This window comes from Orbicella faveolata, unplaced genomic scaffold, assembly GCF_042242905.1.
Source record: "Orbicella faveolata isolate gen_17 unplaced genomic scaffold, um_ofav_v1 contig_35, whole genome shotgun sequence".
In the NCBI taxonomy this organism is placed as follows: Eukaryota; Metazoa; Cnidaria; class Anthozoa; order Scleractinia; family Merulinidae; genus Orbicella; species Orbicella faveolata.
Window position 1 is genome coordinate 28,500,070 of NW_028301564.1, and position 24,853 is coordinate 28,524,922.

Sequence of the window (24,853 nt, forward strand, 5' to 3'; positions counted from 1 at the left end):
CTACACGTGCAATCACTCCACTCGCGCGAGAATATTTATACGAATCTCATATAATTCAACTTTCCTTTTGTAATGCAAATTAAGGGATTGTTTTTATTAAAGGACCGCAGAATATTTCTACAAAAACCTTGAAAATGGCGTCTTGGTGATACAGAAACGTCGGTTTTTATCGTTTATTTTTGTTTGTAAATGAACAAACAGTAGTATTATTGCAAGAAGATATTGTAACTACGAAAGTGCTAGCGAGTGAGATCTTTGCCGCAATATACCCCCGAATCTCCCCAATATATCAGTTTAGATGGTCCAATACAAGTGAAAGACTGAAATCATTTTCCCTCGTCCAATGCAAGTGTAAACTAGCGTATATCGGTTTTTTGAGAAAACTCTTATGCAGTGTCTTATCAAGAGCTGTATGTTCGCGGGACAGCATTGCCACGACATTATGTCTCTATTTTAAAAGTTTGTTCTTAATTGTGTGTTGCAGCAAAATAATGCGACTCGTGAAATAACAACACAAGCTTTGCTTAAACAGCTTTTATTCCACTGCTTCAAGTGCATCCACCCATAAAATACTGATGATTTAGACTAATAACATTCAGTTAACGCGAACATTAACTAATGACTACAAACAAAATGATTGATAGCTATTCTATTTTCGTCACTTGATACGGAGGCAGCAGTGTTGGGTGAGTGATCATCACTTGGGATCATGGACTTCTACAAAATAAACAACATATTACCATTATTTACCGGGGTAAATCACTCACCTATGTGATATTCAACTAAAATTTGGGTCGACTTCAATTAGGTTTGTGCGGAATTTCCCCTAAAAGCGTGATGGGTAGTGATAGCTATTTTCCGATGTTTGAAACCTACAAAATGCATACAAGTAAAACCAAAAAAAACCTTGGTGCCTAAACTAAAAAAGAATCAGGAGCAAACCAACTGACTGCTAGAATTTGTCATGGTATTTCACTGAACTCAGAGCAAGATGTTGTCATGGCAACTCTATTTTGAAAGACACGTTCTTTCAAATTTGAAATTTTTGTTAACAACATTTATCTTCCTTGTAATTTCATTTTGTGTATTTAGGACTTTTTTCTCATTGTCTGTTTGATTTTTATTGGCTTGAGCCAATTTTGATGGTTTTATGGTTCGTTTTGAAAAATCACTATCAAATTTAAGATGGCGAATCTAAGATGGCGGCTGTTTGAATATCAAACAGAAAGGGAACATTTTAGGCGTATGATATACCCCCTAAGTTTCAGTAGTATTATTTAAATGTTCTCCAAGTTACAAAGGAAGCGGATTTCGCCCTCTTCCTCCTTTCTCGATCGTATCCCGCACTCGGTAGGGCTAATGTAATAGCTCAGCTGAAAGTTCAGAAGTAAAGGCATAGATTAGATGTTCCTCTTGACTGAAAAGTCATGATTCTCGTCTAAAGAGCTTTGTTCTTATCAGTATGCTACACAGCGCTTACTCATTTATAACAGCAGCATCTGTTTGTATCCTGCGAACATTGGTAATATGCTCCACATTCAATCATATCGTTTGGGCATTCGTCACCATAATAGAAACACGCTCCATTTGGGAAGTCGCAAGATGGTCTATCTGTGAAAGAGAATTTATCGTTAATATAAAAAAATAATAATATCTAGTGAAGATATGGCCATTGCATCCTGTTGCGTTTCCAAAAAAAGTTAAAAAATCGAGTGGTTCAACAAAAATTAACGGGATTTGCAACCATAACTACTTTCTGTTTACTAGACGTAAACATATCGAATAATAATTGGCTTACTCGCAATATAGATGCCGTCTTAATTGTGCTCAGCTGAAACTGTGCGTAAAATCACATGCTCCGAGCAGTTGACTAGTTTTATGGTTAACGGCATTCTACACAAAGATGTGCTATACTTTCTTTACTAAGTACTGAGTAGAAGCTGTGCTTACCTGCGAATGCAACATGCGCACCCATCCCCACCAAGAAAATCAGCAACAGGCACAGATGAAACTTAACAGCCATGTTTAATTTGAACTGCAATTGCAGACAAGGTAATAACACAGTTTTGTTAGTTATTACCACAGAAGAAATCCTGAGGGACACACCCATATGTGAAGGTCGAGAACACTCTTCGCCTCGCTCAGGGATGTAAATCACGGATTTTGGTCTCACTCGAGGCAATTGAGGATGAAATGACGCCATTTCTTTCGTCAAGTTATCTTGTAGGGTTGCACTCGAAGAAATGATAGAAACGAGTTATCTTTTAGGGGTCAAATAAACCTCGAGCCATGCCCGAATTGGTCTCTTCTAGGGTTTAATTCAAGTGTTCCGACGAAAATTCCTGACCTTTAAGGGTGGAGCAGATTAACAAGGATTACAAACGACAAAATTGAAAAAATTTAGGCTAACATTTTCAAGGTGCGCAACCGTAACGCAGCTGCCTTAACCCTCAACGACCTAACCCAAAGCTTATTCAGCAAGTCAGCCTACTTTCAAAGGCCTCTGTTTAACTCAAAATACTGAAGCATGTCCTACCTTAGCTTGAAAATTGGAACTTGAGACGGTGGATGAATCCGCAATATCAAATACTCTCTTCAAGTACTGATGAAGACTGCAAGACGCACTCTTATTTATTCCCCATAGGCCGCATAATTTATGCGTTTTTGAGAGGCGGTTGCCTTTTAGAATATGAACAACATACACGTGAAAAACATTCCTACATGTTGATCTGGTTACATTGACTACAAAATTATTAACCGTCCGGCGGTGTGCGTTTTTAGCTGTTTATTTTCTAATCTTCCTCTGCAGGGGATGCTTTTAATTTCGAATGTCCCCCAAGGCCAAATGAATATTTTAAGTTTCATCTCTAAACAGCTTAAATATTTTTAAATTCCTGCGTCCTTATTTTAGTTCTCTTCTTATATATTTTTGCTTGACAAAAAAGACTTAGTTCTGTAAGCTTAAATGTAACAAAGATTTCACACTGGATAAATAGATTGCACAAATGCTAGACGTAAAACCCATCCATTTGGATTCCCCAGTTGTTAGTGGTGGAATTCCCGTTACGTTCCCTAAGACTTATTGGTAAACGACAATAATTTTACTTTTTGTTAAAAATGCAAGTCGCTGGCTCTCTTTCTCAGAAAGATATCCGATGGGTTCTCGGTATAAATATATTCTTAATGATACAGGTGAAGTAAGCTGTAATGCCCATTTGGATAAACTTCCTTGCAAACCCGAGAAAAAGTCTTTTTAATCAGTCTGCTTTAAAGTCTTGGGTGCGGCCATGGATTCTTTCTCCGGGGACGAACATCAATGTAAGGAAAAATGATTCGGAGCAACTGAAAATCACGAGAACTGTCGTTAAAGGCCGAATTCCTAGAGTAAGCTGTCGCCTTTGGATCATGTGATAAATAATACCTCTCTGGTTTTGGTTTGATAGTTACATCTTTGTTCTAGAAGGTTTCTGGTGCTATAATCTTATTGACAATATTTTTACTCGTACTAATTATGAAACAGCTGCCGATAATTGTTTTGTTAACAACCTTCTTAACAATGCTTTCAAAACTCGTTGAAAGGTTTCCGACATTCTAATTTTTTAATAATTTTTGCGTGGAGGGCATTTTTACCTTATTAGTTTCAATAGTTTTTTTTGTCTTATTCAGTTTGCCACGTTTATGATACTTGGTCATGTTTGCGTGTCTGACAACATTTATAACTCTTCAAATGTTGTCAGAGAATGTCGGTCAATTTACGAAAAAATATATTCCTTCTGACTATTCTAAATATTTGAAAATTACGGGCGCCGCTATGAAAAGCACGGTAAAACTACCTACTTGTACTTGTTTTGATTAGTGTCGTTTTTGTTAAAAACTGAGACCGACTGCTTAGTCAGTGTTATGTGTAAAGTTCTCATAATAAATTGATTTATTTAAGGCTATGTTTAAAAACACAGCCTTACCGGCGAACTAAGAGGTTGCGCTTTTAAACACCAAAAGCTATATGCCAACATGTATTATCTTGTGTGAAAGAACTGTATCGATACTGAAGACGTACACAAAACATTAAATATTACTTTTTGTTTAATTAAGAACCGTGCTCATAATAGGTGTTCAATTATAATCACATTCTCTCACAATTGTTTTGAAAGGCGTTGTTTTCGAAGCGGTTCCGACATTTACCTGTAGTCAATAATTTGAGCGCCAAAGCTATCTTTGTTTTGAGTAGTTATGAGCATTTGTGAGTTTTTTGTTGCAAATAAAAATATTTACAGTTCCAAATATTTACAGCTGGTGGACTTGATTTTAAGAGGGGTTTTATATTTGTATGTTCTTTTCGTTTTTATTCGGGAGTAGAACGTTTTCAGTGTCTTCTGCCAGCAATATATAGACTTTGATCTCCATGCATTTAAATTTGAAAAACATATATGTCGAAAGAGGTGGAGATGAACTACTCGTTTGGACAGCTGACAGCAATCTTCCATATTCTCTTTATTTTGTGTTAAAATATCGAGGCTGAAATTTGCGAAGTTTTAAGAAGATTTTAAGAATTAACCCGAGGTTGAGATTTTGAAAAGAATAGAATTATGTGTGTTGAAAATTTGCGTACAAAGAAATTTTATCTTTTGAACTAAAGCGTATAAAATTCTTCCTTTCCGTCTAAAAAGCGCGCAGAACTAGCCAAGAGACAACAAAAACAGCGCAAGCCGTATGTTCGATGCTAAATTCAATTCTGCAAGACATTATACGCTATAATCTAAGAATATTTACAAGAAAATCTTCAGTCTAAAATGGGTAAAAAAATAATAGTATTCAGCCTGGACCGAAAGGAAGGTAGCTGCTGATGCTGTGTCAGGCATTATAGTTAAAGTGTCGTCAACGTATATCTCGTAAAATGAAGGCATTTTGCCTTCATGAACCAGAGTTTCTTCCATGGATCCCATGAGGACATTAGCGAGCAGTGGCCCGAGTGGAGAGCCCATGGCGACGCCATTGGTCTGTCCATAAAGTTGTCCATTGAACTAAACAGTTGGTCTTTGGTGGATGCTTTGAGAAGATCTGCAAAGCCCATTCTGCTAAGGTTCAAGTGGTGTGTTTCATTGACCCAGTTATCCACAAACGCTATATCGGCGAGTATCTGTATTGCTTCCTCTGAGGGCACGTCGGTAAATAGCGTGAAGAAACTTAACGGTTGTTGTACAAGGAGATGGACGTCGACCAGCACATACTAAACACCTCAACGTATATATTATACCTCAATGTTAAAGTTAAGTATCATAAGACATGCAATGAATTGTTTAAAACAGGTTAAACACACATACCAGATCATACAACTCATTTGATAATGATTATCATGGTACTTTTATTAAATTCTCACATGGGGGCTATATACCCATATATGTTTCAGTGAAATGCGTTTTTGTGTCTTTTAGGAATAAAACAGGAAATCATGCTTGAGTATTGAACTAAATACAGAAAACGCGCTCCGAAACAACTTGTTTAACAATATTTATTATATGGCTTTGGCTTGTGGCCGATATAACGCGCGCTCTGATTGGTTAATTGTCACTGAATTGTAGGGCATTATTCTCCGGTAATGCCCACGGGCCGATTACGGATTATGCAAATTAGGAAGAGCCCGGTTCTGAAAATTCAAGCGCATTGAAGCGATGAAAGCCGATTAAAATCAGTACGAGAATATCAGTAGCTAAAAGTTTTGAGATATTTCTTTAATAAAATTTATATAGATGACTTACCAGTCGGTAACCTTGGCGGGCACTAGTGAAAAACAATCAAAGTTTGCCTAGTCTTAAGTAAAGCTAAAATCGCTAAGTAAAAAACACCATCGGCAGATCTGCCATGCATCCTGAACAGAACACCACAAAGAAACTTATAAGTTATCATCTTAGTCACAGCAATTACCGAAGTATTGAACTCCGTCAAAGTTCTCGTCAAATAGATTCCCTCGCTTTGACACTAGCAAGTGTAAATCAGCTTCCAGGATCATCAGATGTAAACAATCGGGCGGTTTCTGTCGGTAGCAGTGTTTCTGATAACTGCAGACGTTCACAAGGCTTGAAATGTTCATCCATAAATCCCAGAATGAAGAAGGCGAAGATATGTTGTCGAAAGCGAATGCGAAGATCGAGTTAAGCTTATTTTGAGCAGTGCATTCTGAAGCATTAGTTTTTTCTTTCACCGAAAGACGGTTGGTTTGGACAATTTTGAAGCACTTGCTGTCTTTTCTATATGCGTTGACGTTTCGCCCCAAAAGTCGGAAAAACTTCCCCATCAACTTGTGGTACCGCGATACTAAAATACGTTTTTGAGGCTGTGACAGTGACTTTTCCGTAAAGAAATGAGTGTTTTTAACGGAATACGTAATACAGTGGTGAAATTCACTGACTGTGTAGTTTTGCCCTAGGTTTGAGACGATGAATGAATCGGTAAACGCGCGCATCGCCGGATGTAAATTGGCGACTTCCGCTCGAATGATTTTTCTCTTTATTAATGAGCCATATAATAAACAACTTAATAACCTCGACCGTTCGGTCGTTACGGGAAAATCTCAAACCTCGGCCTACCGTATTGACCTCGCTATCGCTCGGTCAATACGGCAAGGCCTCAGTTTGAGATTTTCCCGTAACGACCTCACTCTCGGTTATTAAGTGGTTATTACTAGACTACTGGTCACGTCCCGTTTTATAGTGCATTGGAACATACAATTATTGATATTTCTTTAAGCTTGTGAATTATATGTGAGTTTCTTTACCATTATGGCTATGACTTGAAACTCTTCTGAAAGGATCCTTAAGGCTGCAAACATGGCTAAATAGATCATAATTAAGTTAGGGGAGACCGCCAAATTCTCAAATCAAAACTAATGATACTCAAAAGCTTTTCTAGATGATCTGAGTCTCGGTTGTACAATGTTCCTAGATATCACTATCGGACAAAGGTCGTGGTAATTTCTTTGTTATACGTTAAGACTGATTTCCAAGTCAGTTGATATTGTTCACTTTTATTACGGTACAAGTACAGAAATGGCCAAGCCCGGATAGGTGGGCAAGAGGTTTCAATTGTTTGATGTAAAGCACATTTCAACGCACCTGTTGCCGGGTGCAAACTATCGAACGCATGATGGGTCGATTAAGTAGACCGTTAGGCGACCTCAAAAACAATTTTTGTATTATCGCTTTAGTGCTATATAACTCCGTTTGTTCATGTCACAGAACAAAAGATACTTAGAAACTGGTGAAGAAGTAAAAGCCACTGGTATTAAGAGCAACTACTATCAAACGCAGATAGACCGGCTCAGTGAGTGAGGCCGAATTTGGCTCAATGTCCAATTTATGCTACGTACCTCTTAACATTATTGAAAATATTGCTCTTTCTGTTCTTTTGAATACTCTAGTAAACTTTACGGGCAAATAAAAGGCTGTCTCTTATTCAGTTTGCCACGTTTATGATACTTGGTCATGTTTGCTTCTCTGACAACATCTATAACTCTTCAAATGTAGTCAGAGAATGTCGGTCAATTTACGAAAAAATATATCCCTTCTGACCATTCTAAATATTTGAAAATTACGGGCGCCGCTATGAAAAGCACGGTAAAACTACCTACTTGTACTTGTTTTGATTAGTGTCGTTTTTGTTAAAAACTGAGACCGACTGCTTAGTCAGTGTTATCTGTAAAGTTCTCATAATAAATTGATTTATTTAAGGCTATGTTTAAAAACACAGCCTTACCGGCGAACTAAGAGGTTGTGCTTTTAAACACCAAAAGCTATATGCCAACATGTATTATCTTGTGTGAAAGAACTGTATCGATACTGACGACGTACACAAAACATTAAATATTACTTTTTGTTTAATTAAGAACCGTGCTCATAATAGGTGTTCAATTATAATCACATTCTCTCACAATTGTTTTGAAAGGTGTTGTTTTCGAAGCGGTTCCGACATTTACCTGTAGTCAATAATTTGAGCGCGAGTAGTTATGAGCATTTGTGAGTTTTTTGTTGTAAATAAAAATATTTACAGTTCCAAATATTTACAGCTGGTGGACTTGATTTTAAGAGGGGTTTTATATTTGTATGTTCTTTTCGTTTTTATTCGGGAGTAGAACGTTTTCAGTGTCTTCTGCCAGCAATATATAGACTTTGATCTCCATGCATTCAATTTTGAAAAACATATATGTCGAAAGAGGTGGAGATGAACTACTCGTTTGGACAGCTGACAGCAATCTTCCATACTCTCTCTATTTTTTGTAAGAATATCGAGGCTGAAGTTTGCGAAATTTTAAGAAGATTTTAAGAATTAACCCGAGGTTGAGATTTTGAAAAGAATACAATTACGTGTGTTGAAAATTTGCGTACAATGAAATTTTATCTTTTGAACTAAAGCGTATAAAATTCTTCCTTTCCGTCTAAAAAGCGCGCAGAACTAGCCAAGAGACAACAAAAACAAGGCTAGCCGTATGTTGGATGCTAAATTCATTTCTGCAAGACATTATACGCTATAATCTAAGAACATTCAGCAGAAAAGTTTCAGTCTAAAATAGGTAGAAAAATAAGAATATTCAGCCTGGACCGAAAGAAAGGTAGCTGCTGATGCTGTGTCAGGCATTATAGTTAAAGTGTCGTCAACACATCTCTTGTAAAATGAAGGCATTTTGCCTTCATGAACCAGAGTTTCTTCCATGGATCCCATGAGGACATTAGCGAGCAGTGGCCCGAGTGGAGAGCCCATGGCGATGCCATTGGTCTGTCCACAAAGTTGTCCATTGAACTGAACAGTTGGTCTTTGGTGGATGCTTTGAGAAGATCTGCAAAGCCCATTCTGCTGAGGTTCAAGTGGTGTGTTTCATTGAACCAGTTATCCACAAACGCTATATCGGCGAGTATCTGTATTGCTTCCTCTGAGGGCACGTCGGTAAATAGCGTGAAGAAACTTAACGGTTGTTGTACAAGGAGATGGACGTCGACCAGCACATACTAAACACCTCAACGTATAAATTATACCTCAATGTTAAAGTTAAGTATCATAAGACATGCAATGAATTGTTTAAAACAGGTTAAACACACATACCAGATCATGCAACTCATTTGATAATAATTATCATGGTACTTTTATTAAATTCTCACATGGGGGCTATATTCCCATATATGTTTCAGTGAAATGCGTTTTTGTGTCTTTTAATAATAAAACAGGAAATCATGCTTGAGTATTGAACTAAATACAGAAAACGCCCTCCGAAACAACTTGTTTAACAATATTTACTAGACCACTGGTCACGTCCCCTTTTATAGTGCATTGGAACATATAATTATTGATATTTCTTTAAGCTGCTTGTGAATTATATGTGAGTTTCTTTACCATTATGGCTATGACTTGAAACTCTTCTGAAAGGATCCTTAAGGCTGCAAACATGGCTAAATAGATAATAATTAAGTTAGGGGAGACCGCCAAATTCTCAAATCAAAATTAATGATACTCAAAAGCTTTTCTAGATGATCTGAGTCTCAGTTGTACAATTAATGTTCCTAGATATCACTGTCGGACAAAGGTCTTGGTGATTGCTTTGTTATACGTTAAGGCTGATTTCCAAGTCAGTTGACATTGTTCACTTTATTACGGTACAAGTGCAGAAATGGTCAAGCCTGGATAGGTGGGCAAGAGGTTTGACTTGTTTGATGTAAAACACATTTCAATCACCTGTTGCCGGGTGCAAACTATCGAACGTATGATGGGTCCATTAAGTAGACCGTTAGGCACCCTTGAAAACAGTTTTTGTATTATCTCTTCAGTGCTATATAGCTCCATTTGTTCATGTCACAGAACAAAAGATACTTAGAAACTGGTGAAGAGGTAAAAGCCACTGGTATTAAGAGCAACCACTATCAAACGCAGATAGACCAGGGGTTAAAAACACGGTTTTGATACGTCTTAGGGTGTTCAGGCCCAAAAGGTCTACGACAGGAGCTTTTACAGTTCCTCTTAGGGTATTGAGCTAAAATAAAATGACAGAAGATAAAGTGTTGTTTTAGAATTGGTAACTCTTAGGGGTAAAAGAGAAAAAAACATTTTAAACCATGCCCTTGGTACTTCTTAGGGGTTCTTTTCAAAATTTCCGACGAGCACCCGTCCTTAAACACCGCGGTAAAACGCACTGCGCATGAGCACAAATTTTGAGCTTCCGGTAAATTACGCATTTCCGGTTACGTATTAAAATCCAATGTAAACAAGATAAAATCCCGTACCACGAAGTTTGAAAACAAAAAGTAAGAGTTAGCAAAAGAAAGTAGGGAAAAGGTTTGTCTCGTTGAAAAGTTTATTTTTCATTTAAGTTTCAAGCGCTTGCACCCAGGGGTTTGGTGTTTGCACCAACAACAAAATATGAGAGAATTTCGGGCGCGTTCGCGCTCGACAAGAGCAATTTTTTTTTTGAGTAGTTCTCCTTGTAGCGTTGGTTTGGTTGTGCGGTTCCTTCGCAGAAAAATGTGAGAAAGCCAACAAAAGCAGCCGTAAATGTGCCGGCAAAAAATATTTTCTGTCTGAAGATTTAACCAGAGCTGCCGAACTCAAGTGGGCTCAACAGTTTGCCGTGTTCACTGGGACGAAATACGGACGAGCAACAACAGATGTTCGGTTCCTAGAGAAAACCATTCGCAAGGCGTCAGGAAACAGCGGATTCCTGCGAAACTTTTTGCAGCCCTGGATGCCATAGGAGCAACATGTCATAGGTACAAGCCAGGTGCAAGGTGGAGCTACAAATGCTGTACCAGAGTGGACGAAGAAACAAGGTTTACCTCGCATCCTGACTAGAAGCCGCCGGTGTTAGAGCTACTGGCAGGTCAGTTAATTAGACATCGGTTAATTATAATTGACACGCAGGTTCGCACTGCCTTGGATTGCTGCAGGATTTTCGGAATCTCCTTACCAGCAAATTAAATGAAATTAAGGAAAAGGAAAGCATACTCTTTCAAAGATTTTTGTTGCAACAATAAACAAGTTGTTGGTATCAAATTTTGTAAAATTTGCGGCAAAATAGACATGATACCAAAAAAAATTCATTTTAAATTTAATTATATTTCGTGTTAAATGATCCAAGTCTTATGCATGTATGGTTCTCCACTAAGATGGAAATAAACAGACCTCAGATGACAAACTTCAAAAGGTACCTACAAAAAGCCACCTCAGGCGGTTCAGTCTAAAATTGTTATATTTTGAAAAGAAAAAGGTAGCACAAGTTGGGAAATATTATTTTGAAAAATTAATTGCCAAACGAATTTAAAGAAAAATAATAATTTTAAAGACAGCAAAACAAGAACTTTATGCTACTTGACAAACTTATTTTTCCTAAGACCAAACCCATAAAATTGCACCAATAATATTGTCTAAAATTAATGTCAGTTTCACATATACTTATTGAAATTCAGTAGTACTGCATTGTTGTCTCCACACTGAGGATTCAGTTAGAGGGGTGTCCAGGAACCCTATGGGCACCCACTTCATGAAAAATTTCACTAAAAATTCACCTACTCCATTTTTCATTAGTGGGGGGATATGCTTTTTGGACATCCATTTTCAGTATCTGGATACACACAAACTCATCACTAATATGTTCATTTCTTTTTTTTTTTTTTTTTAATTTTTTATTTAGATCTTGCAATTTATCAATTTTAAGACTACACAAGAACTTAAAGCAGCAACACTGCAGTAGTGAAGGCCTCCAAAAAGTTCAGAACCATTTCCAATTGCTGTTCTAAAGACTTAAATTTCTAGAAGAGGCTTGTGGAATAGACCTGCAGTACCCAAAAAGCAAGCAAACGTCCATTGCAGAAATACAAACATCATTTGGGGTGGTAAAAATAAATTGCTAGGGTGAAGTTACAGTGAATAAAACAGTTTGTAACAGGATGACAACAGCAATCCATGACTTAACTCAACTATCAGGTTAGTATCACTTACCTGAAATGTAAAGATACAAGATGTACAAGATACAAGTATTTTGAAGGATAATTGTTTGACATCATGATAATCCATGGCACACTATAATAACACCATCTGACCAAAACTCATTCAAACAGATTATCATTATTTACATGTATTGCACATGGTCAATGACAATATCATAAATTTCATCATTCAGTTGAAGTCATAAGCACTAATGAGAAGGATTTAGAGGACTTCTCAATTGTTATGGCAATGATTTGGAAGAGTTATCTGAGGAGTCTCTTGGCCAAGAAAAAAATGTTGCATCAGAGTTGCCACAAACTATTCAAGTCTCATCCTTTTAATGATTTGGAAAACCGATAATTATTTTGGTTTGAATATTGACTAGTGACTTAGGTAACAATCAAAATAACATAATGCTGTTTAGGTGACCTTTTGTATTAATTTCAGAAAATTCATTTGACCAGCTGATCGGAAAATTTTAGATATCCTTGCAACATCATTATGAAAGCAGTGATGCTGTGCCACTGTATGCTCCTGGACAGATGAAAGAGTTTGCTGACAAAACTGCACCTGGTCTTTTCAATGTCATTTTGCAGTCTATTCTCTGGGAAGATCCAAGATTGAGTGAAGAACACCGTGTATTAGAGGAAAAAAGAACTCTTGTTTTGTTGTGCACAATAGCATATTTCAGGTACTTTGCCCTGTTTTATTCTCATTTGTGTTTTAACTACAGGTCTCCTGGGAAGACCATAAGGCCACTCAGTTTAAAAAGTCTGTTTAATTAATTATTGCATGTTTCTTAACTAGAACAGCAGACACAGCTTTACCCCAACATAAATGTCAGTTCTATTATATAATGAAGTAAAATTACTAGATGTTTTACCTTTCTTCACATTTAACCCCTTGAAAGGTAAGGACATAAAAGTAGTTCCAGTGAACTAACTTGCAATAATGCCATTCTTTTTATAGCTCCCAGAAAACAAATACACTTCAAAGAGAAAAGGGATTATTTATCCAGCAACATGGGGCATCCTGAGATGTTATCGATTCTGGAAGAATTTGAAGTTTCAGCACAAGCTGAAGGGATATGGATGGTCAAAAAAGCAGGCTCCTCAGGGAGCAGCCAATGTTTGTAAACCTTCAGATTTCAAATGTACTTCAAGTGAGTTTAAAGTACGGTAGTTTAAAATCTGAAAGCTATAACTTTAAAATACTGTGAATTAAAAACTTGTCCAGTTAGTTGAACAGTCTTTTTGTGTACATATGCATGGATAGGCTAGCAAAACAGTGGTGCATAAAGGAAACATGTTATCGTAACATAGAAAATCATTTAACTCACTGAAATGATTTTAAATTTTAATAAATTTATTGTTTCAAATGAGTGAGTTACTACACAGTTCTGTAATGGTGTTCTGCCTCTTATTACTGGCAATGTACAACGTGAAGACTCCTTTGACCTATCCATCCTGAATGAAAATCCAATGGTACCTCAAAGTTCTCTAGCATTTTATTTAGAATGGCTCACCAAAGAAGGCAGTCTTGCTGCTGTTGTAATCATGAAATTCTGAAAGTAAAATTGAAATTTATTTCTAAACCGAAAATTTGTATTTTCATGCAGGCGCTTGACTATTACATGTAGCTTAAGTTTTAAGTGAGCTTCTCATGATCAGCTCAACAAGTTGAAATCGTGAGATCACTTCCATTATGAAATTCGTAGTATTACAAGCTAAATAAAATCGATAAACAACGAATAGACTTACGAACCTTCTCTGTTACCATGAAAAATATTTTCAACGGATATAATCTTGTAGCAGTCCAAGCAACAAATTGAAAAAAAAAAAAACAGGCATAAATAAGAACCCCAACTTCAGATATTTTTAAATTATTTGATCCCTCTTTTTAACTATTATTGTACACTATTTTTAGTATTATTACGATTGTATTGTAAATTTCTGTTTTCCTTATCTAGACTTAGTAGTAGTAGGTCCACATCAGCTGTACAGTTGCATAGTTTTAAAACCTACTTATCAAATGTATGTATGTATGTACAACACGAACTGACAAAAGGCTTACTAATCAGTAATGACGGCCACTGCGGAGCATTTCGTAAAGGGTCCAACGAACATTTCCAGGACCAGTAATTGCAACAAGTTATTGTCTGCATACCTTTTTTGTATTTGCGGTCCTTTCTTCTTTCATCTGTGGCTGCTGATTCACAACAAGAAGCATTAATCTGAACCACCGAACAACACGGGCAAACCAGAAATGCTAAACTTAACGCGTGCGCATACGTTTTGCAGCGGTGTTCCGTCCTTATTATATGGGATCAATCCCCGGGCGTACCCATCATTAGTTACCAGATCATTCGCTTTCGTAAGGAACGAACAGTCTGGGTACGTGGCACAAGACACGCGTCTTAATAAAAGTTTCATGCACAAGCAAAGCGAAACGATAAAAATCGACGTTTCGGTGTCTCTATGACACCATCGTCAAGGCTTTTGTCGAAAAAAATCTGTGCGTAATGAATGGAAAATTGAAATGTCATAATGTAAGTGCTTTCGTGCGAATTAATGGAGTGATTGCATTGTTTGTTAGGACGCGAAGCTGCCTTATTAGGTGTTCAGGGACCTTGTCCAGTTGGTTGCAATAGTGTTAATGTTTATATCTGGATGGTGAACGTTGGTTGTAGCCTTCTTACTCGTGTTCGTGCCAGTCCCCGTTTGTTTACCTGAGATAACCTGAGTTGCACAGGTCACACTGGAAACGACAAACTGAACACATTTTTCGTTTACGATGCGGCTTACAACACAGGCTGGATGGTTGTCTGTACGTGCCTTAAAGGCAAGACCACTAAAACAACAGCTCTAGTTTCTTTAGGAGCTAGTGCCGGGGTAACAGTTGTTGATGGGAGCTTCTTGAGGTGACGAAGCGCTTAATGGTACATAATTCATTGGATATTTTGAGTAATTCACTGAGTCTTAAGAAGACTGTCGATCACACTCATCTGAGGGCAGCCTCTTTCCTCACTCTCCAACCCTTTTGTTGTTTCACCCCAGGCTGGTCTTCAAGTAGAACAACAATGAGAATTTTATGTTTATAACAACTGCATAACTGCAGCTTTGTTTTAAACCTGATCGTAAAGAAACCTGGTTACGAAAACGGACGTCTCTGGACTCGTCTCATAACTCTTTTGCGTAGGCTGAAATTATTTCGCGGGGAAAAATAGATTTTCCTTTCACAATTGACGTTACCGCAAATATATTTTTAGTATATGTTTGATAACAGGATCGACTGCAATTTGGTAAGTTTGCCTAATTTTAGTCGAGGCAAAACTTGTCTCCTTACACGGCAAATTTCACGTTCGATGACGCGAGAATAAACAAGACTGGATTTGTTTTTCAGGGAAGCGGCAAGATTATTACGTCAACGTCATAGGATAAGAAGGTGATGCAAAGATTTTTGTCTTTAGAAATTTCTGCACAAGACGAGGCCGGGTAGCATGAGCAGTCAGAGCAAATAAATAGTCAGAATATGGAGGGGAGAAAAATCTTTCGCCATTTCCGCCTCACTTTCAAAAGGTTTTTTGTTGTGCCTCAAGCTTGTTTCCATGAAGCCCATGAAAGAACCATCATGAAATCTTCACGTTATAGCAAGTATTAAGTTCCAAGTTCCCAGTGTATATCTGAAGTACAAATTAGTTTAAGATAAACGAGAAGGTGGAGAGAGAGAGAGAAGATGAATGCAGGAATCTTACTCTAAATGGGCTGCCGCATTTCACTTGCTTTTACAATAGCAACTGAAGGTAAACCTAAAAGTCGCACTGCTCGTTCTAGTGTGATACATCTATATCTCTAAAGGTTCATAAGTATTCTAATAATAGTTTACATTACGTTTGCGGCGGACGAATATTTAAGGAATGAATTTCAGAAAAATTGTGCCCATTTTTCAGGCTCGATCGATTCAGCAGTCTCTTGAAAAAGTTTTAAAGGATGCTTAAAAATTAGCAAAAAAGATAAATGACATATCGAATCTCGTGAGAGATATATTAATTTTCCTTTCTGGGTAATTCATAACAGACCACTTCGCTAATGTGTAAAGCTAATAGTGCAAACATAGAAGACAGTGGACACAGTTTTCGTGAACTTCCATTTCCTTTAAAATATTCGCCCTTCGCAAACGTAACGTAAAATATTTTCTGCATACTGATGAATCTTGTGAGATGTAAATGTATCGCACCACAACGCGCGGTGGAATTTCCAGCTTAGAGAGATTTCATACAGTTGCTATTGTAAAAGCAAGTCAAATGTAGTGGGATAATTCAGAGTATAGGATTTCCGCATCCCTCATCATTCTCAATCTGCGGCTTTCCGTTTATCTTTCAGCATTTTAGATAATCACTGAACACGTAATCCTCAACCTTTTTTTTTCTTTTATGCTAAGTCAGTTCCATTCCTTGTTGTTTTTGTATCCCAGAATGTTACGTGAGCCCGCACTCGTCGTTGAGTTGTGTAAAACGTGTCAGAGAACGATGTGCTTTACCTTGTGTAGCACTAATGCGTTTTTAAAAGTAACCGTTATTTCGTCTCAACGAAAACGAAGCAAAATGTTTTCGACCACGCTAGCGTTTTCGTTGTGTTTTCCCCTGTCCACTCTAATCCGGTTTCGAATGAAAACTCAAATCTTTTGATGCGTTTTCGCCCTCGTCCACACTAAAACGATCAAAAACGCTGAAGGAAGCGACAGTATAGGACGCGTTTTTCAGCACCGTTTTCAAAAGCCTCCGTTTTCACCTATCCGCAGGAGAACCGGTACGTTTTCAAAACAATGCTCCGGTAAACCAAGGCTCTGCTTTTAAAACCGTATTCGAAGGCTTCCATTTTTATCTGCGTTTTCGGTCGTTTTAGTTTGGACGATAGGCAAAAACGCATCAAAAAGTATGTGGTTTCGTTCGAATTTCCACCTAGTTTGATCGTTTATTGCACGAATATGTTATACATTAGACGTTTAAAACCAAGTTTACATGTGCAATCAGACTCCACTCGCGTGAGAATATTTATATGAATCCAGTTATATAATTCAATTTTCCTTTTGTAATGCAAATTTAGGGATTTTTTTATTAAAGACTCGCAGAATATTTCTACAATAACCTTGAAAATGGCGTCTTGGTGATAGAGAAACGTCGGTTTTTATCGTTTTTTTTTGTTTGTAAACGAACAAATACTAGTATTGTTGCAAGAAGATATTGTAACTACGAAAGCGCCAGCGAGTGAGATCTTTGCCGCAATATACTCCCGAATATCCCAGAATATATCATTTTAAACGGTCCAATGCAAGTGAAAGACTGAAATCATTTTCCCTCGTCCAATGCAAATGTAAACTAGTGTATTTCGGTTTTTTGAGAAAACTCTTATGCAGTGTCTTGTCAAGAGCTGTATGTTCGCTGGACAGCATTGCCACGACATTATGTCTCTATTTTAAAAGTTTGTTCTTAATTGTGTGTTGCAGGAAAATAATGCGACTCATGGAATAACGACAGTAGCTTTGCTTAAACAGCTTTTATTCCACTGCTTCAAGTGCATCCACCCATAAAATACTGATCATTTAGACTAATAACATTCAGTTAACATTAAGTTAATGACTACAAACAAAGTGATTGATGACTATTCTACTTTCGTCAGTTGAAACGGAGGCAGCAGTGTTGGATGAGTGATCATCACCTCGCATCATCTGCAAAATAAACAACATATTACCATTATTTACCAGAGTCAATCACTCACCAATGTGGTATTAAACTAAAATTTGGGTCGACTTAAATTAGGTTTGTGAATTACCCCCAGAAGCGTGATGGGTACTGATAGCTATAATTTTCCGATGTTTGAAACCAACAAAATGCACACAAGTACAACCCAAAAAAAATAGTGCATCTACTCAAAAAGAGTCAGGAATAACCCAACTGACTGTTAGAATTTGTCATGGTATTTTACTGAACTCAGAGCAAGATGTTGCCATGGAAATCTATTTTGGAGGACAAGTTTTTCCAAATTTGAAATTTTTGTTAACAAAATCCATCTTCCTTGTAATTCCATTTTATGTATTTAGGACTTTTTTCTCATTGTCTGTTTGATTTTGATTGGCTTGAGATGGCGGCTGTTCGAATATCAAACAAAAAGGGAACATTTTAGGCGTATGATATAGTTTCAGTAGCATTATTTAAATGTTCTCCAAGTTACAAAGAAAGTAGATTTCGCCCTCTTCCTCTTTTCTCGATCGTATCCCGGACTCGGTAGGGCGGGTTAATGTAACAGCTCAGTTGGAAGTTTTGAAGTAAAGGCATAAATTAGATGCTCCTCTTGACTGAAAAGTCATGATTCTCGTCTAAAGAGTTTTGTTCTTATCAGTATGTTACACGGTGCTTACTCGTAACAGCAGCATTTGTTTGTCGGCTCCGTGCAGTAGAAATTTTCTGAACAGTCAACCGGCATATCTTCTGGACATTCGTCCTCAACATAGTAACACGTTCCATATGGGTGGTCGCAGAATTGTTGATCTGTGAAAGAGAATTTATCGTTAATATAAAAAAATAATAATATCTAGTGAAGATATGGCCATTGCATCCTGTTGCGTTTTCAAAAAAGTTAAAAAATCGAGTGGTTCAACAAGAATTAACGGGATTTGCACCCATAACCAATTTATGTTTACTAGACGTAAACATATCGAATAATAATTGGCTTACTCGCAATATAGATACCGTCTTAATTGTGCTCAGCTGAAACTGTGCGTAAAATCAAATGCTCCGAGTAGTTGACTATTTTTTCGTTGACGGCATTCTACACAAAGATGTGCTGTACTTTCTTTACTGAGTACTGAGTAGATACTGTGCTTACCTGCGAATGCAACATGCGCACCCATCCCCACCAAGATTATCAGCAACAGGCACAGATGAAACTTAACAGCCATGTTTGAACTGCAACAGACAAGGTAATAACGGCTGTCGATAAAACCAGGAACATGGAACATTTCGGAACATTCCGGAACATCGAATAATTAGCATAATTATGCGAAAAATATGTAAAATTAAATTTTTAAAACTAACATAAACAAAAATAAACTGGTATCAGCTTGAAATATGAAAACATATTATTGGGGATAGGGAAGTCGGTAGCAGAGGGGTAGGGAGCGTTGGGTATTCAGTCAACTGACCAGAATGAGTGCAGGCTCCTCTCCTCTTTCTCGCCAATTGCGTCACGTCGCTTTTCAACACTGTTTTTCAACACAAACATGGACGATTCTGACGACGAATGCCAGGTAATTCATTGCGTCTCCTTTTTTGATACCTGATTTCTTCACCATCTGAGGTGTTTGTCTAAGCATCATACAGTTGCTTGTTAAGTCAGTATTCATGGTTTTGTCCCTATACCATCTTTCATGTTGCTATTTATCATCCCCAGTTTTCGCGCCGCTCCGCTAGGAACGCCTGGCACTATGACCCATTATTCCAAAACTCGAATTTAAGGTTAATCAGGTTGAGAAAAAAATTACGATCAAAGACCTTGATTTTAAACAAAAGAGAACAAACGGCTACCCGGTGGGGTCGACTAAACAAGGGAATTATTTTTTTCTGTTCAGAAATTCTTTTGATTAGACTTGAGACGCAAAATGTTCTCGAAATTGCGCTCAATTGTCGTCCATTGCTTAGTGGTAATAACCAGTTTCAAAGTAACAATAGATTGATTGATTGAAATAAATTGAAAAATACCAACCCATCTTTCATATATCTTTATTTACAGACTCTGAAGTTAGAAAGACATCAGATTGACATATTAGCTTGTGTGCTCGTACAAAGCTTAGTCATGAAATGTTTCTCTCATAAAACAATAAGGTATTACTAACTGGTTATGATGTAAAATAACCACTTTCCACATTAGATCAAGTTTTTTTGGTTCTTAGTTTTCACCTTCCCGGTGCAATGGTGACAATCGTTTCTTTTCAAAGAGCCAATTTAGGGATGACAGCGCAATATTCATCAAGGAATTTAATCATTTTATCAATAACCAGTTTAGTTAAAATTATATCGGTGTAAATGGTCTTGGAAAGTACGTAAGAAATATTTTCCGCCAAATTTTTGTAAATAGAATCCCTCTGTTTCGACTTTCCGTCAAAATTAACCAAAATATCTGTTTAAAATAGATTCTTAGACTGCATGGTAGAATATTTGAAATGTGATATTGTTATTTAGGTGTGTAAACACTTCAAACCCGCCCAATCCTCACAGAAAGTTGGCTGAATTTTCCCGCGAACGTTCTATCTTAAACATCACGCTACATGGTAAAACGAAATGTATCGTCATTTCGCTGGTCTGTTTTTTTTTTTTATTTCCGTCGTATAAAAACGCCAAGTTTACAATGATCGAAACCTACCCTAAATTAATTTTAAGAATTCTGCAAATAGTCTGTTTACATTGATCTGTCGTTTTGGAAGGCGTTACGCGAAACAAATTGAAAAGTCAGACGACAGGAGTTCTCAATGTGGATATTTTTAAAATGTTTCTCCTTGGCTTTGAAAACATGAACCGTTCTTCCGGAACACACGAGTCGCCAAGTAGTACGGGTGGACTACGGTCTGTTAAAATTAATTAGGGACATTTAAAAGCAGTCACGTCTGCGACGGCAGGAACGACGCCTAGCAAAAAGTGAATTTATATTTTATGTTCGAATTTCTTGATTATACAACTATCTTAACCTGTTCAGTACGCCAAACCGTCTAAAAATTGGCTAAACCTAAATATGTAATGCCAGCGATCAATTCCAAACAAATAAACTATATATTTTCCCTCGTTTCGATTCGACCCTATAGCTACCGACGGAGATTGTTGTGCTGAAGAAGAATGCGCTTGTCAGTCAACCGAAACGCAAACTAATAAGTCGAGGACTCCCAGGTTATTAGCGTGCGTAAAAAGGACATTTCATTTAAAATAACAGTGAAGTAGAAATGTATTCATTTAACTGAAAGTATACTGGACCTCTTTTCAAGATCTTGTCGAAGAATTCTCCATGATTTCACTAGCACGGAATATGCAAATTTGCGTAGCTAGTGTTCGTACGCAGTAATTGAATAGGGTGTCTGGAAAACCCGGATAGCGAATAGCGAATAGTCGCGAATAGCGAACAGCGAATAGTCCCGAATAGCGAATAGCGAATAGTACGAATAGTGCGAATAGTGGCGAACAGTCTCGAATATTGGCGAATAGTGGCAAATAGTGGCAAATAGTAACAAATAGGGTACCCAGTATCTCGCAGCTCACCTCGTAGCAACTTAAGATGGGGTTTTTTTGCGCTAAAAAGCGCAGACGCTTATCAGGACAAAAGGTGTTTCTAAACGAAATTTCTTCTGTTTTAACTGCTGTAAAAGCGTAAATACGTCTTTATTAGGTTATCCTTGTGTTTTCTGTTTTCTTAATGTCGGCGATGGACAGCCCATTTAGCTTGAGTCCGGAGAAGAAAAGGTAATAAACTCACGGAAATTCTGTTGCCTATTTGGATAATTAATTAACGCTGGATATTAGATCTAAAGCGGTGACTACTGACGACTATTCGTCACTATTCGCCACTTTTCGCGACTGTTCGCCACTATTCGCACTATTCGAGACTATTCGCACTATTCGGGACTATTCGCTATTCGCTATTCGGGTTTTCCAGACACCCAATCAAATATACATATACTACGGTCGGTCGACAATAGCGAAGCGAAAAGTTACCTCACCTTCGAATATTGTTTGCTGACATCTCTGCTTATCTCTTATGTTAAAACCATTTTCAATCAGTGATCTGAAGAAGTAGGCAGAAGTGGAGTACGACTGCATCGCACTTTAACTTGTATTTCGGGCGAAATTAATACTTAACAAATAAAGAAGCCTCGACTGTGCTCTGTTCTGTTGTAAAGCACGCAGGAAGCAGTAGAGCACGAAAGAAGTGTAGGGGAAAACACGAGACGTAGTCGAGTGTTTTTCCCTACTTCTTGAGTGCTCTACCGCTTCCTAAGTGCTTTACAACAGAACAGAGCACAGCCGAGGCTTCTTTATTTGTTTTATGATAAAGAATCCGATAATTTCTCCACGCATTCAGCTGAATTTTCAAACCAAACTTTATTTTCCAAACGAGCAAAAGTGGCGTCAGCGATGCACTGTTCTCTGATAAAGCACGCTAAAATAAGCCAATCACAATCCTTTTTAGAATTGTTCAAATAATTTGATTGGCTAACGAAGCGACAACTGTCAATCACAAACTGGACTTCAGCTAAGCTTTCAGTTTCGAGTAGTTTGAGCGGCTTTCGAGAGAAGAACGATGCCTTCAAAGTTCGCTTTTAAGTTAATTTTTAAATACGGATCTAAGGGCAGGTAAAGGTTTATAGTCCAGAGGAATCCGGCCGTATTGTGGCCCATGAAAACGAGCACCTTTCCAGTGGAAATTGCGAAACGCGGAGCTCAAAGCTTGCGGATGAAAATGCGAAATGCCGAGTTTAATTTGAAAGGAGCTGCAATTATTTACGGCTTGTAGCCGCATGCAGCAAGATTGCCCGAACTAGCGTAAAAGTTAGAAAGACTAAACGGTTCCCACTGGTTCTACTCCGAGCACAGAAGAGAATATCAGAGCAAGCTTTGCATTAACCACTCGTCGGTTCACTTCGCTGAGATGACCGGAGAACGAGCGTTACTACACTGCATGTAAGTGTTGTTTAAGCAATTGAGCATTTTTACAAAAATAAAGCTTCTCATCATAAACAGAGACAGTTCAATTGTTGTTTTCTGTCGTTGTTTTACTTCTTAAGTATAATTTCTGCCTTCGTAACAAATATAATGTCCTTATCGAAGCACTGTTTAGGTTGAGAATTTGTTTATTTCGCTATGTGTTTTGTCGGCGGGAATCTAGCAAAACTTGTTATTTTAGTACAGTTTTAACACTACTGTTGCTAACAATGGTCTCTGTGAGCCATATTTACTGCAGACAAATAGCTCGTTTCCACTGCGTTTGTCTGAGTCACAGGGGATGTTTAATTTGGGTCAAATTCGTCAAAATTCCGAAGCAAAAACTTGGAAGCCAACTTACCGTCATCAACCCGTGCTCTGTTCTCTGATAAAGCACGCTGTTTCAGCCAATCAGAGCGCGCGTTATATGGAAACTTTGTTATAATTGAATGTAAAAGTGTTTTGACACTCCGAAATTTGCACGTTCCGTAAAGTCAAATTACCAACTCTTGGTGTTCATTGACATCTTTATAACTCTTTAAGAGCTGTGAGCTAACTATTCAGTCATTGTTCGTACCTTTATAACCCAAATGGACCGGCAAATTGTCGATCCCGGCCTAAATATAATTATACAACGCGGCGATCTCCACTGGCGACCCGCACTTGGAAATGGAAAAAAATATGTACTTCGCAGCCGTCCAAATCGTAGCTAGACTCCGAATTGTAATGCTAGATGATACAGTTCTTTCACTGCAAGTTCTTGTCCAGTTTTGATAAAATATGAGTCACAAATAAACCGAAAATGTTTTGACTGCCCTCGAAGCTCAGTCAAAAGTCTCTTGAGTGTTTTAGCCCGGTTCCCGAGGTGACGTCACTAGTAGCCCGACCCAGATCCCACTTTGCGCGGTCGTGAACATAGAAATTATATGTTTAAACGCCTGTAGAAAGGCAGGGATTTTATCAATCGAGATAATTTTTCGATGAAGAAATCAGGGAAACTAGTAGATTTTATTAAAGGAAAAAAATTATTTGGGGTTAGTGGCACTTTAAGGATGGAGCAGATTAACATGGATTACAAACGACAAAATTGAAAAAATTTAGGCTAACATTTTCAAGGTGCGCAACCGTGACGTGGCTCCCTTAACCCTCAACGACCTAACCCAAAGCTTATTCAGCAAGTCAGGCTACTTTCAAAGACCTCTGTTTAACTCAAAATACTGAAGCATAGTTTGATTTCCTACCTTAGCTTGAAAATTGGAACTTGAGACAGTGGATAAATCCGCAATATCAAATACTCTCTTCAAGTACTGATGAAGACTGCAAGACACACTCCTATTTATTCCCCCATAGGCCGCATAATTTATGCGTTTTTGAGAGGCGGTTGCCTTTTAGAATATGAACAACATACACGTGAAAAACATTGCTACATGTTGATCTGGCTACATTGACTACAAAATTATTAACTGTCTGGCGGTGTGCTTTTATAGCTGTTTATTTTCCAATCTTCCTTTGTAGAGGAGGCTTTTAATTTCGAATATCCCCCAAGGCCAAATGAATATTTTAAGTTTCATCTCTAAACAGCTTAAATATTTTTAAATTCCTGCCTCCTCGTTTCAGTTCTCTTCTTACATATTTTTGCTTGACAAAAAAAGAGTTAGTTCTGTAAGCCCAAATGTAACAAAGATTTCACACTGGATAAATACATTGCACAAGAGCTAGACGTAAAACCCATCCATTTGAATCCCCAGTTGTTAGTGGTGGAATTCCCGTTACGTTACCTAAGACTTATTGGTAAAGGACAATAATTGCACTTTTTGTTAAAAAATGTAAGTCGCCGGGTCTCTTTCTCACAAGGATATCCGATGGGTTCTCGGTATAAATATTTTCTTAATTACACAGAAGAAGTAAGCTAACTTCCTTACAAACCCGAGAAAAGTCTTTTTAATCAGTCTGCTTTAAAGTCTTAGGTGCGGCCATGGATTTTTTCTCCGGTGACGAATATAAATGTAAGGAAAAATGATTCGGAGCAACTGAAAATCACGAGAACTGTTGTTAAAGGCCGAATTCCTAGAGTAAGCTGTCGCCTTTGGATCATGTGATAAATAATACCTCTTTGGGTTTGTTTTGATAGTCATAGTTTTGTTCTAGAAG

General features: G+C 37.6%; 2 protein-coding genes and 1 long non-coding RNA gene across 3 annotated transcripts; all 3 read right to left on the bottom strand.

Annotated features, from left to right (window-relative positions):
• Positions 1-519: 519 nt before the first annotated feature.
• On the bottom strand, positions 520-2,631 carry LOC149104137 (small cysteine-rich protein 5-like). The gene is made up of 4 exons (XM_089273317.1): positions 2,537-2,631; positions 1,951-2,035; positions 1,481-1,611; positions 520-717 (listed from the first exon to the last, which is right to left on the bottom strand). Exons 2-3 carry the CDS (start codon positions 2,021-2,023, stop codon positions 1,481-1,483), a joined length of 204 nt encoding a protein of 67 aa, XP_089129443.1. The 5' UTR covers positions 2,024-2,035; positions 2,537-2,631; the 3' UTR covers positions 520-717.
• Positions 2,632-13,305: 10,674 nt separating this feature from the next.
• On the bottom strand, positions 13,306-14,235 carry LOC149104138 (uncharacterized). Its single transcript, XR_016202009.1, has 2 exons — positions 14,128-14,235; positions 13,306-13,525 (listed from the first exon to the last, which is right to left on the bottom strand). It is a non-coding gene; the product is annotated as an uncharacterized LOC149104138 (long non-coding RNA).
• Positions 14,236-17,501: 3,266 nt separating this feature from the next.
• On the bottom strand, positions 17,502-24,097 carry LOC149104139 (small cysteine-rich protein 2). Its single transcript, XM_089273316.1, has 4 exons — positions 23,944-24,097; positions 18,846-18,925; positions 18,379-18,508; positions 17,502-17,688 (listed from the first exon to the last, which is right to left on the bottom strand). Exons 2-4 carry the CDS (start codon positions 18,916-18,918, stop codon positions 17,685-17,687), a joined length of 207 nt encoding a protein of 68 aa, XP_089129442.1. The 5' UTR covers positions 18,919-18,925; positions 23,944-24,097; the 3' UTR covers positions 17,502-17,684.
• Positions 24,098-24,853: the final 756 nt, after the last annotated feature.